Raw genomic sequence first — 12,839 nt, forward strand, 5'->3', positions numbered from 1 at the left:
TAATGAGCTAATAAGCACCGCATATTGGCTCATTATGAAATACTTACCTCGGAACGAGGTGTGTAGAACTTACCTGGTTCACGCCGAGCGAGAAATCATCTTGACTCGGCGTGTCTTCCAGGTATCGCCGCTCCAGCGCTGTGATTGGCTGGAGCGGCGATGACGTCACGTGCACGCGGGAGATTTAAATTCGGCAAGGTCCGGCAGCTGCCGGTCCTTTAGCCGAGGATCCCCCCTGCGCATGCGCCGCTGCAATCAGCGGCGCATTGCGAGGGGAATATCTCCTAAACCGTGCAGGTTTAGGAGATATTCTTTATACCTACAGGTAAGCCTTATTATAGGCTTACCTGTAGGTAAAAGTAAAAAAAGTGGGTTTACAACCACTTTAAAGAATAATCAATAATGTAATGTAATAATAATCTCTTTCATATAAACAATAATGAAAGGGAGCAGGGTTGCCAACTTTCAGTAAATTTACGAACAGTTTGTAAAATCTGTACTTTTTGCGTCTGTCCTTGAATTTCCAATATGGTCGTGTAGGCTGCACGTCCATAACTGACATTCATGGACATACGCAACAATTATTGATTTTACAAACTGTAAAAAAAGTTGGCAACCCTGAAAGGGAGTTTGGATTGTGTAGAGTTAATTCTGTGCATATTCTACTGGTATACATACAGTAACACCTCAAGTTACTTTTACAGAGAGTTTGTGATGCTTTCATAGTGCAGTTCTGATATGGAGATATGATTTCTGTGTGTATTGCAGGCAGAGATGGCACTACTCATGATGGACGATGTAGAAGATGATCGGAAGCATTTCAACTATGATAAGATTGTGGAGCAGCAGAATCTGAGCCGCAGCAAGAAGAAAAGGCTGAAGAAGAAGGAAGACTTGGTAGAAGACAACTTCCAGGTATATTGTCCTCTTCATGTAGTGATGGTGTATACGAGTACACGTTTATGGTGCTCTGCTAAAATTCTTTTTCTAGAGCAATGTGGTAAACTACCGACTACCGTCTATTCTCGACTACATCTATGCTATAAAACCGGCCCTGGATTGTACACTTGCCGACCAGAGCATAAAGGAATAATTTGCATGGGTTAGGGTTATTCTTCCCATTGAAGGAATTGGAACAGGGACCTCCCCCAGAGGTCAAAGGTTAGAAGGCGGGTTCCCAGAGGTCAAAGGTCACGGGGTGTTGCTGACCCACCCCCACCAAAGTGTACCGCCTACCCCAACTAAGTCGGGGAATGAACAAGCCGGGGAAAGCGACTTTTATGATGAGAAGAAATCGCATTCTTTTTTAGAAAGGCAATGCTATACTTTGCCTTATATTGGATCAGAGTACTGGGTGTGATTGGCTCACCTCGCCATACCCTAACCGATCATACTTTCATTACGTGTCTTCCTAAAAGGAGGCCTATTTTTTTTATTTATTTTTTTCATTTGATTGATGACTTGAGGTCTATGGGCCTCAGCTTGCATCAGTCGGACAGGGACTACTTTGAAGTTGGCGTGACTTGAAGTCACACAGATATGAATAGTTGTCTTTGGGAATCATGGGGTACGACTTGTCATGCGACTCTGATGTCCAAAGTCGCACAAGTGTAAAAGGGGCCTAACTGTTAATTAAATTAGAAATCTCTTTTGCTGTTTACACAAATGTGAAATAAGGGAGCTCTCCACCCACCACTCCTCTGTTTTACAAGACATGTATTTCACTGCTCCCTGGCTAGCAAAATCGCGTATTGCATTTAAGGCCCCTTTCACACTTGTGCGACTTTGGGCATCAGAGTCACATGACAAGTCGTACCTCATGTTTCCCAATGATAACCATTCATATCTGTGCGACTTCAAGTCGCATCAACTTCAAAGTAGTCCCTGTACTACTTTGGTCCAACTTTGATGCGAGTTGCGTTCCAAAGACCTCAAGTTTACACATTCCTTGAAATCGCATCAAAATCCGGCTGCAAAATCGCCCAACTTTTAAGTGGCGGCAGTGTGAAATGGGCCTTATCTATACAAATTCCTTGCTGTCCTGGAAGAAGCGATTCTGAATGGGCCTAATTGGGACCATTCAGGTGCTCTGGGAGGACTAATAACTGTGCAGAGAAATCATAATAAGAGACACTGGGCTGGATTCAGGTAGAATTGCGCATTATTTACGGAGGCGCAGGGCAAAGTTTTTGCCCTGCGCCCCCGCAAATTTGCTGCGCTGCCCTTGATTCACGGAGCAGTAGCTCCGTAAATTGCGTGGACGCGTCGGCAAAATGCCCGGCGCAAGCGCTCGCAATTTAAATGATCCCGTAGGGGGCGGGAATCATTTAAATTAGGCGCGTTCCCACGCCGATCGTAGAGCGCAGGCTCCGTCGGGAAACTTTCCCGACGTGCATTGCGGCAAATGACGTCGCAAGGACGTCATTTGCTTCAAAGTGAACGTGAATGGTGTCCAGCGCCATTCACGATTCACTTACGCAAAATACGTAAAAAAAATTCTAATTTCGCGACGCGGGAACACGCAACATTGGCTGCCCCTGCTAATAGCAGGGGCAGCCTTACGCAAAAAAACGCCGTACGTAAACAACGTAAATTGCGTACGCAGGGCTCGCGCAACGCTGTGAATCGGCGTTAGTATGCAATTTGCATACTATACGCTGAGCACAACGGGAACGCCTACTAGCGGCCATCGCAAGAAGGCAGCCTAAGATATGCGGGCATAAGAGCCTTATGCCGTGCAGATCTTAGGCTGCAGTCGGCGTAACGAGGTTCCTGAATCAGGAGCATTCGTTACGCCGGGGCAAGTAAGCAATTGCGCTGTGTAACCTATGGTTACACAGGCGCAATTGCTTCTTGAATCCAGGCCACTGTTTTATTGGAAATCTTCTTTAATGTATCGTTTTCTAGATATGCAACTTTATATTTCTGAACATTAAAAGCGTCAAAGTTAAGGGGATCTTATTTTATTCGCTGCTTTCATTTTACCTTGGCTTTAAAACGAAAAAGCACATTCAATCTAAGTGGTAATGGAATCCATGTCTCCAATGTTGAGGTTTAGGGAAAATCCTTCCAACACAAGTTTTTATGATGGTGTTCCTCAATAGAGAGAATACAACCCAGCTATTGTTGTCTAGTTTAGTTCTGTTCTCCTCTGCCCACAAAATACCGCTTACAGACATCATTGTCATTATTTCTATAGAAATGTAATAATTATGTTTTGATCTCTTTTCTTCTAAGATTGTATTAGTGCTTTTCTTGCCCAGATGGCTTCAATTTTTTTCCCGTTCAAGAGCTAGTCCATGTAAAACAATGTTTTTCATGTATTGCAATTCTACTTTGTTGCAGATTTGGGCCTCTTTCACACTGCCGCGTCTTGAAAGTCACGCGATTTTGTGGCCTGCGATTTCATGGAATGTCTGTGTAAACTTGAGGTCTGTGGACCTCAACTCGCATCAAAGTTGGACCAAAGTAGTACAGGGACTACTTTGAAGTCGCACAGATATGAATGGTTATCATTGAGAATCAAGGGGTACAATTTTTCATGCGGCTCTGATGTCCGAAGTTGCACAAGTGTGAAAGGGGCCATTATATGTAAAAATGTATGCAAGGGGGAAAAAAGTGTAAGGGCCTGTAACGGTCACCACCGTTTACGACCTTCCATCACATCCAAGACAGCTTATCGACACTCCAACCGACAGGACCCGATCCCATTTCATTTGCCCAGAATCAAGACGAGACACAGCTCTGTGCTTGTTCCAAATGTAATGACAATTTAATGGTTTCTTCTCAGCTTTTTATACAGTACAAGGCATTAAAGCAACAATGAGATCTCCACCCCCCTAATCACACACTAAGGCTAATTACTTAAACATTCTAGACCGGTCGGCACCGGCCTATAATTATCATGTCTAATCACTGCACATTCCTTAAACAGCATAACAACCCCATCACACACTGAGTTTCCTAGGCAGACGTTTCGTCTCCGCATGCAGCTTGACACATATTCACACCACTGAGCATCAATAGGTTTTAGACAGTGTTATCACACAATTAAAGGCCTTTCAAAAGCTAGCCTTATTTAACATATTAACAGTCTTCAGAGAGAGATGAGTCACTATTGACTGGTTGGGGTCACAATTAACCAACATCTTGCAGTGTCTCAAAATCCTGCAATACGAACTATCAGTGATGTCAAATCTCATGTAATACATGAATTATGATTCACTTGCCACTCCATGCCCAAAGGGCACAGAGTGGACTCAGACCCAAGAGTTATCAGTGACGCTGACACAGGAGTATCCTCCATCCTCACAAAGACTTTGGGTGTCACGGGTCATTCCGTTACAGGGCCCTTTAACACTATCGGATCCCGTGAGAATCCGTTTCTTAAATCCACTTGCTCAGCAGGGATCGCTCCGTTGATGCCTGCAGATGACAGGGCAGGGACCGTCCTGTCAGATCTCCGCTCTCCTCTATGGGGGGACAGGATTAATACGGACCGTCTGTCCGTGTTCACCCGATCCGTAGACGGGTGGAAAATAGGATTTTTCTCCGTCTGCAGAATCGGACCATAGCTGGGACCGATGAGATCGGGTGTCAGGGGATGTTCATATCTGCTGACACCCGCTATCCCATAGGGATACATGCATGTCCGTATTTCATCCAAAAACGGATGGATGAAATATGGACATACTGTCCACAGGTGTGAAAGGGGCCTTGTATGTAAAAATTAATGTAAAGGGGGGGGAAATTGTAAATCAAACTTGAGCTTTATCCATGCAGAGCTGAACAGGTTTGTTTTAGGCTCCTTTCACACATGCTGACCGTTTGTCCATTTTTCATCTATCCTGTTGAAGGATGAAAAACGGACATCAATCCATCTCTATGGAAAAACGGATGTAAACTTAGTATCCATTTACATCAGTTTACATCCGTCAACATCTGTTTTTTTAAACGGATCAAAGCTCTTGTTTTTTTCTGTTAAAAAATAAATAAATTTAATGGACGAAAAACGGATGTAAACTGACAAACGGTCTATTTTTGCATTGGCAGTGGATGTAAAAAAACAAATGTAGAAACTGATGAGCAGCTGATGAGCAACTGATTCAAACCGATGTAAACTTCATCTGTTCTTTCTTTGACTGAACTGATAAAATGATTGGTCCACACGTGTGAAAGAGGCCTAAATACTCTCCTCTCAAGCGCCACATGCTACCCTTTCTTTGGCTTTCATATTGCTAAATGCATGAAATTCCCAGTAGGGATAGTGATAGTTTCTACTGCAGATTGAGAGCTGGGATTTAGTTTGATATCTTACAATTGGATGGATGACTTTAGCACCAACTGACCATTTATATAATAAAATATAAATCTGAGGGACAAAAGACTAGCTCTCCGATAACCTTAATTAACCACTTCAGCCCCGGACCATTTGGGCGGTCAAAGACCAGGCCACTTTTTGCGATTCGGCACTGCGTCAATTTAACTGACAATTGCGTGGCTGTGTGACGTGGCTCCCAAACAAAATTGATGTATTTTTTTTCCCCACAAATAGAGCTTTCTTTTGGTGATATTTGATCACCTCTGTGTTTTTTTATTTTTTGCGCTATAAACAAAAATAGAGCAACAATTAAAAAAAAAATGCAATATTTTTTACTTTTTGCAATAATAAATATCCCCCAAAAATATATAAAAAAACATTTTTTCCTCAGTTTAGGCCGATATGTATTCTTCTACATATTTTTGGTAAAAAAAAATCGCAATAAGCGTTTGATTGGTTTGCGCAAAAGTTATAGCTTTTCCAAAATAGGGGATAGTTTTATGGCATTTTTGTTAATGTTTTTTTTTTTTTTTTTTAGTAATGGCGGCGATGAGTGATTTTTTTTTTTCGTGACTGCGACACTATGGCGGACACATCGGAGACTTTTGACACTTTTTTGGGACCATTGGCATTTATACAGCGATCAGTGCTATAAAAATGCACTGATTACTGTGAAAATGACACTGGCAGTGAATGGGTTAACCACTAGGTGGCGCTGTAGGGGTTAAATGTTCCCTGCCTTTTTTTCTAACTGTAGGGGGGGATGGGCTCTATGTCAGATGACACTGATCTCCGCTCCGAGTACACTGAGCTGAGATTAGTGTCATTCCCACTAGGCAGAGCAAGGAGATGCTTGTTTACGCTCTATACCTCCGTGACACGATCACGGGGATCCACGCGGCGATCGAGTCCGCGGGTCCCGCGGTCTGACTCACGGGGAAGGCGGCAGGGTCGCGAGCGTTCCGCCGGCGGCGCACTTGCGACCACACGGCAGGCATTTAAAGTGCCACGTACAGGTACGTGATAATGCCTGTCCGTGTCATTCTGCCGACGTATATCTACATGGGACGGTCCTTAAGCGGTTAATGGAACACTAGTGTGTCCCAAGACCATAGTAAGGCTCCAGGCATTTTATTCAGAACATGGAACTCAATGGGTATGTCTTTGATTAGAATACATGAGATCACTATGTTCAGTTCCTAAAAGATGTATTTATGGGAGGTTTACAATGTTAATGGCGCTTGTGTACGCTATAAAACATTGTGCCAACACAGTTTGTGTCTGCTCCTATCCAGTAATAGAGTTCTCCATCTCTAACCCGTTATTCTCAAAATAAAATCTGTATGATCCTGAGCCAGTAGATTCCACGGACTTATTTGTTTTTAAGATGTTGTTAAACAATGTCAGCATGATGCTATTCATGACTAGGGGACTCCTCTCATCAAACATCAGTCCGAGGAAAAACACTAAAATAGGCCTCCTTTTAGAGGACACTTCATGAAAGTATGATCGGTTAGGGTATGGCGAGGTGAGCCAATCACATCCAGTACTCTGATCCAATATAAGGCAAGGTATAGCATTACCTTTCTAAAAAAGAATGTCATTCTTTTATGATAAGATTTGTTATCATAAAGATAGTAGGCAGATCCATGTAAATCATTCCTTTATGCTCCGGTCGACAAGTGCGCCATCCAGATCCGGTTTTATAGCATAGATGTAGTCTAGAATAGGTCAGGCCAACTTTTGTTCTTGATGGGCCAAATATAGGCCAGGAGTTTGGGACAGACGGCATCATTTTACCTAGCCAATTGTTACTTATTTGTAATCGGTTATTATAGAAATCTTAGGCTCTTTGACTGTCTTAGCTCTTAAACACTGGCAATCTCAGGTGCATTTGATCTGCAGTTAAACTCCTTCACCCCTGCATTTTACCTGCTTTAAAATACATTTTGCATTCATATAGACTTGTATGGGGAGAGAGGCAGTTCTGATGTAAACAAAAAGCAGTCCACAAAGGCCTTCAAAAGGAGCTTGTCAGGAAATCAATATGCTAGTGATCACTAGGGGGTTATTTACAAAAGGCAAATCCACTTTGCACTACAGGTGCAAACAAAGTGTACTGGAAGTGCAGTCGCTGTAGATCCGAGGGGGACATGCAAGGACAATAAAAAACAGCATTTTAGCTTGCATATGATTGGATAATAAAAGCAGCAGAGCTTCCCCTCATATTTACAGCGACTGCACTTCCAAGTTGCACGTTCAGTGCAATTTCAAGTGCACTTTGCACTTATAGTGCAAAGTGGATTTGCCTTTCGTAAATAACCCCCTAGATCAGGGATATGCAATTAGTGGACCTCCAGCTGTTGCAGAACTACAAGTCCTATGAGGCATAGCAAGACTCTGACAGCCACAAGCATGACACCCAGAGGCATGATGGGACTTATAGTTTTGCAACAGCTGGAGGTCCACTAATTGCATATCCTTGCTCTAGATGATTATTTGTTTTGTTTGTTTGTTTTGTTTTGTTTTTTGAAAGTTGGACTATGGGCCCTTTCACACGGGCGGACAAACGGTCCGTTTTTTGGGCTGCAACTAACAATTATTTTCATAATCGTTAGGGCTGCAACTAACAATTATTTTCATAATCGATTAGTTGGCCGATTGTTTCGATGGAGGTCCACTAATTGCATATCCTTGCTCTAGATGATTATTTGTTTTGTTTGTTTGTTTTGTTTTGTTTTTTGAAAGTTGGACTATGGGCCCTTTCACACGGGCGGACAAACGGTCCGTTTTTTACAAGTCCGTAAACGGACTTGTAATGAAGCCCTATGGCATTGCAGACGTTAGTGGATTGAGCATCTGCTAACGTCCGCAAACATCCGCCTCCGCAAAGATCCGCTTTTTCAGACGGAAGAAAACCCTATTTTTCTTCCGTCTGGCGGAACGGATCGGGTGAATATGGACACACGGTCCGTATTCATCCGATTCCCTGTAGGGGCGAGCGGAGGAGAGACAGGGCGGTCTCTGCACAGTGTGCGGGGAGCGCCCTGTCCGCCGACAGCTCAGCGGGGATTTACGGATGATCCCCGCTGAGCCGACGGACACACACGGGGCGGATCAATACGGATCCGCTCTGTGTGACCCTTTCTGTGTTATCCTTTCTTCACTGTGATTTACAAAGTGGGAACAGTAGTACTCAATAGACTATTTCTCCAACAGAGGGCAGATCTAAGACTGATCTGGCTGAAAACGATCACCTCGTGCCTTTTGGTTAAATATAGCTGTCTGTGGTTTTGCCTCTCTCCTGTCATGACTATGTAGAAGACTTGCACAGTGTGGGCATCTGTTCTGCATGCAAAATGTTAGGGCTGCAACTAACAATTATTTTCATAATCGATTAGTTGGCCGATTGTTTCGATTAATCGGATAATAGCCTTAAAAAAAAAAAAAAAATGCATTTTTACATTTTTTTTGGGCCAATTTGTTGTTGGGCAGATTACAAAACACAAATTGCCACAAAAACACATTACATGCTTTTCTGCAGCTTCTCCATTGAAGTATATTGAACAAAAAAAAAAAAATAGCATCGTTTTGCGTTTAAAAAGTCCTTGCCCTTTGCAAATACGCAGCAGCAGAAAAAAAAAATCATGGATGTGAATGTGTCCCATAGGAAAACATGTAACTGAACTGTAGTGTGTTTCTGCAAAAAGCATAAAAAAAAAAGGTGTGACCCCATCCTGAGATGTTAAGTAACATAATGGGGTTAAAAAAAAACAAAATAAGTACAAAAAGAGCAAATAATTGCTACTGTAAGGGGTTAATTTTTTTTACTGTGGGACAGTGAAAGTAATATTTACAGTAGCAATTTGCTTTTTTGTACTATAAAGGGCTCATTTTTTTTTTTTAACCCCATTATGTTACTGGCCGATTAATCAATTATGAAAATTGTAATCGATTAATTTCATAATCGATTAGTTGTTTCGGCCCTAGTCTGCTGTCTGGGATACTTTCACTTTCAATAAGTTTTTGTTGATAAAAATGAAAGTACAAAACATAGCGTAAAAACTTTTTGAAATTGCCAGGAAGATGTTTGACAGCTGGAAAGTAGCTGCCGAGAAAAAACATCCGACAGCATAAATGGCATGTAATTAAGCAAAATTTGTAGCCTGCAAGTTAGAGTAGGTTTCAATGAGCCAGGTAAATTTGTCACAGGCCACGGAACAATAAGCAGATCAAGACATCAAGTCTGAATAAACATGATCTTCAAGAAGGAAATAAGAAAGAAGGAAGGATGTCCACAGTAGGAAGGTGGGAAAGAGAGGTGGGTAGGGGAGTGAGCGTCGGGAATGCCCAAAACAAATCTGAAAACCGCAAAGTAAGTCTGGCACCAGGAAACCGGGATGTATACGGCAGTGGGAATAAAACTTTGCGTCCTACATGTGCCCAATAAGCTGCTATGTGGAAGAGCACACCAGGAGAGATCCAGAATCAAATCTGGACTACTATAATGAGTTCTAGCTTTCTATGGACAGTGATGGATGGGCATATTGTATCCACAGGGTCCATATCTGGGAGAATTTATTTTTCATGTCCAGCAGGATGCTGGCCAGTTTCTCATTGATTAAGAACCTGTCGATCTGCTCATGAACTTCCAGGCTTCCAGACTTTGGCAGTAGTCGGCGCAGTGGTTCAAACACGGCGCGGGATGCGGGTATCGGCATATATCGCGCACCCACGATTTTGCCCTGATTTTAAGGGCAAAAAAGTGCGCGGTATACGCCAATAAATACGGTAATTTTGCCGCTAATAAAATGTAGGTCACTAATTTGAATTGGGCATTCTTCGCACATAAAACTTTGCTGAGGCTCTGTGGCCAACACAAACACAGTTCAGCAGTATATACAGTTAGTGGGCCAGATTCAGATAGAAGATACGACAGCGTATCTCCTGATACGCCGTCGTATCTCTAAGGCCGGCCGGTCGTATCAATGCGACTGATTCAGAGAATCAGTTACGCATAGATATCCCTAAGATCCGACAGGTGCAACTGTGTCACACCGTCAGATCTTAGGCTGCAATTCCAGGCCAGCCGCTAGGTGGAGCTTCCGTATCTTTTACGCGTCGAATATGCAAATGAGGAGTTACGCCGATTCAGAAACGAACGACCGCCCGGCGCATTTTTTTTACGTCGTTTGCGTTCTGCTTTTTCCGGCGGAAAGTTACCCCTGCTATATGAGGGGTATGTGCGGCGTATCCTATGTTAAGTATGGCCGTCGTTCCCGTGCCGATTTTTACAAAGTTTGCGTAAGTCGTTCACGAATACGGCCGGACGTAATTTACGTTAACGTCGAAACCAGTGACGTCCTTGCGACGTCATTTGGAGCAATGCACGCTGGGAAATTTTGCGGACTGCGCGTGCGCAGTTCGTTCGGCGTGGGGGCGCGCCTGATTTAAATATTACACGCCCCCTACCCGCCGAATTTGAATTCGGCCGGGGGATTTACGCTACGCCGCCGCAACTTTACAGGCAAGTGCTTTCTGAATAAAGCACTTGCCACAAAAACGTTACGTTACGGCGGCGTAACGTAAATCAGAAAAATCTAAAGATCCGCTAACCTATCTGAATCTGGCCCCCGTATATGTATGTTCTTCATACCTGGAATTTCCGGTGGAAATATTTGGTGAAAAAAGTCTTGAATTCCCCTGCAGAGCCTATTGCCTCCTCACTGAAAAGGATGATTTTTTTTTTTTTTTTTACCTTGTGAAACTGCACTACCCTATACAGGGTCATTTGATAACATTTTGTCTTTTCTTTTTTCAGATCAATGTTGACGATTCAAGATTCAACGCCATGTACACCTCTCATCTATACAACTTGGATCCTTCAGATTCCAACTTCAAGAAGACAAAAGCAACGGAAAGAGTTTTGGAAGAAAAAGCTAGAAGAAGAGAGCAAGAGCAGAAAGACCACACGGAGACAGTAAAGACACAATGGACAGGACAGAAAACGGGAACATCTGCTGCGAAAAAGGACCCATCCCTTTCCTTACTGCTGAAGTCTGTCAAGAGCAAAACCCAGCAATTCCAGGCTTCAAAAAAGCAAAAAACAAAATAGCTGTGCAATATACATAACACTCAGCGTCTGCAAACAGCGTGGGGCTGCAGATTAGACTGACAGTCCAAACAGGCCTCCCTGTGTATATAGCAGCACATAAATAAATCTTTTTTTATTAAAGAGAGTATTACAGCGATAACGGAAGAGCCACCTCAGAGATTTGCAGTGGGTTGCATATGGAATGCCAACACAAAATATGTTCAACCTGCTTAATTATGCAGTTGTTTATGTAAATGATATGCATCTGAGGTACAAATGCAACTGTATATTTTTCATAATCGCTAAGGAACATAGAAGAGAAACATCATGAAAGAAGTGTTATGCGTGATTTGTAAATCTCCCCCACAGACTGTTAAAACATGAAATATACAATGTTTACTAAAACGTATGCGTCTGATGCTTTGTTAGTTTATTGAGTCTATTTATACTATAAATTGGCTGTTTTTCATTCAAACATACTTTGATTCTGTACATTCTGAAAATAGGACACAGAAGTGAGCGTGCATAAATGCCCTTAAGGGGTTGTAAAGGAAAATTTTTTTTTCTCTAAATAGCTTCCTTTACCTTAGTGCAGTCCTCCTTCACTTACCTCATCCTTCAATTTTGCTTTTAAATGTTCTTATTTCTTCTGCAAAATCCTCACTTCCTGTTCTTCTGTCTGTAACTCCACACAGTAATGCGAGGCTTTCTCCCTGGTGTGGAGAAAGCCTCTTGAGGGGGGAGAGGAGGGTCAGGACACTCTACTTTGCAGATAGAGAAAGGAGCTGTGTGTTAGTGGGCGTCCTGACACTCCTGCTCGCCCCCTTAAGAGGCTTTCTGCACACCAGGAAGAAAGCCTCACATTACGGAGTGTAGTTACAGACAGAAGTACAGGAAGTGACGATTTCTCAGAAGAAATAAGGACATTTAAAAGGAAAATTGAAGGATGAGGTAAGTGAAGGAGGACTGCACTAAGGTAAAGGAAGCTATTTCGGGAAAAAATTCCTTTACAACCCCTTTAATCCCAGACTTGCTTGAATTATTGCAGGAATGGCATCCTTTTAGGTGTGAAAACTTGGTGAAAGAAATTTATCAGCGTGTCAGTAAATCATTAATCAGCTTTTATGGTGTAAGCAGCAAGTAAAAAAAAAAAAAAAGCTCCTTTCGGGCTCTTTCACACGGACGTTTTGTATGTCCTTCTTTCATACATCCGTTTTCGGATGAATAATGAACATGCATGTATTCCTATGGGATAGCGCATGTACATTCGTGATGGCATCCGTCTCCGTTATGCTCTGTTTATCATGATGGAGGAAAACACTTTTTTTTCTTCCGTATAAAAAACGGAACAGACATAAAACGAATGTCAGCGGATGATCCGATTACATCCGATCCGCTGACATGCTGGAGAAGAGCAAAGTCTCA

The 12,839-nt window shown here is 42.6% G+C and overlaps 1 protein-coding gene across 2 annotated transcripts in view; it reads left to right on the forward strand.

The window, feature by feature from the left end:
• ESF1 (ESF1 nucleolar pre-rRNA processing protein homolog) overlaps nt 1-11,837 on the forward strand; it is an 88,247-nt gene extending 76,410 nt beyond the window's left edge. The window contains exons 13-14 of one of the 2 annotated variants that reach the window (XM_040351280.1): nt 769-915; nt 11,142-11,435. In XM_040351280.1, the coding sequence (XP_040207214.1) occupies nt 769-915; nt 11,142-11,435 (441 nt within the window). Of the gene's footprint in view, nt 1-768; nt 916-11,141 lie in introns of both variants that reach the window. The other variant, XM_040351281.1, reaches the window with a different exon arrangement.
• Nucleotides 11,838-12,839: the final 1,002 nt, after the last annotated feature.

The sequence above is a fragment of the Rana temporaria genome, chromosome 4, assembly GCF_905171775.1.
Source record: "Rana temporaria chromosome 4, aRanTem1.1, whole genome shotgun sequence".
Classification (NCBI taxonomy): domain Eukaryota; kingdom Metazoa; phylum Chordata; class Amphibia; order Anura; family Ranidae; genus Rana; species Rana temporaria.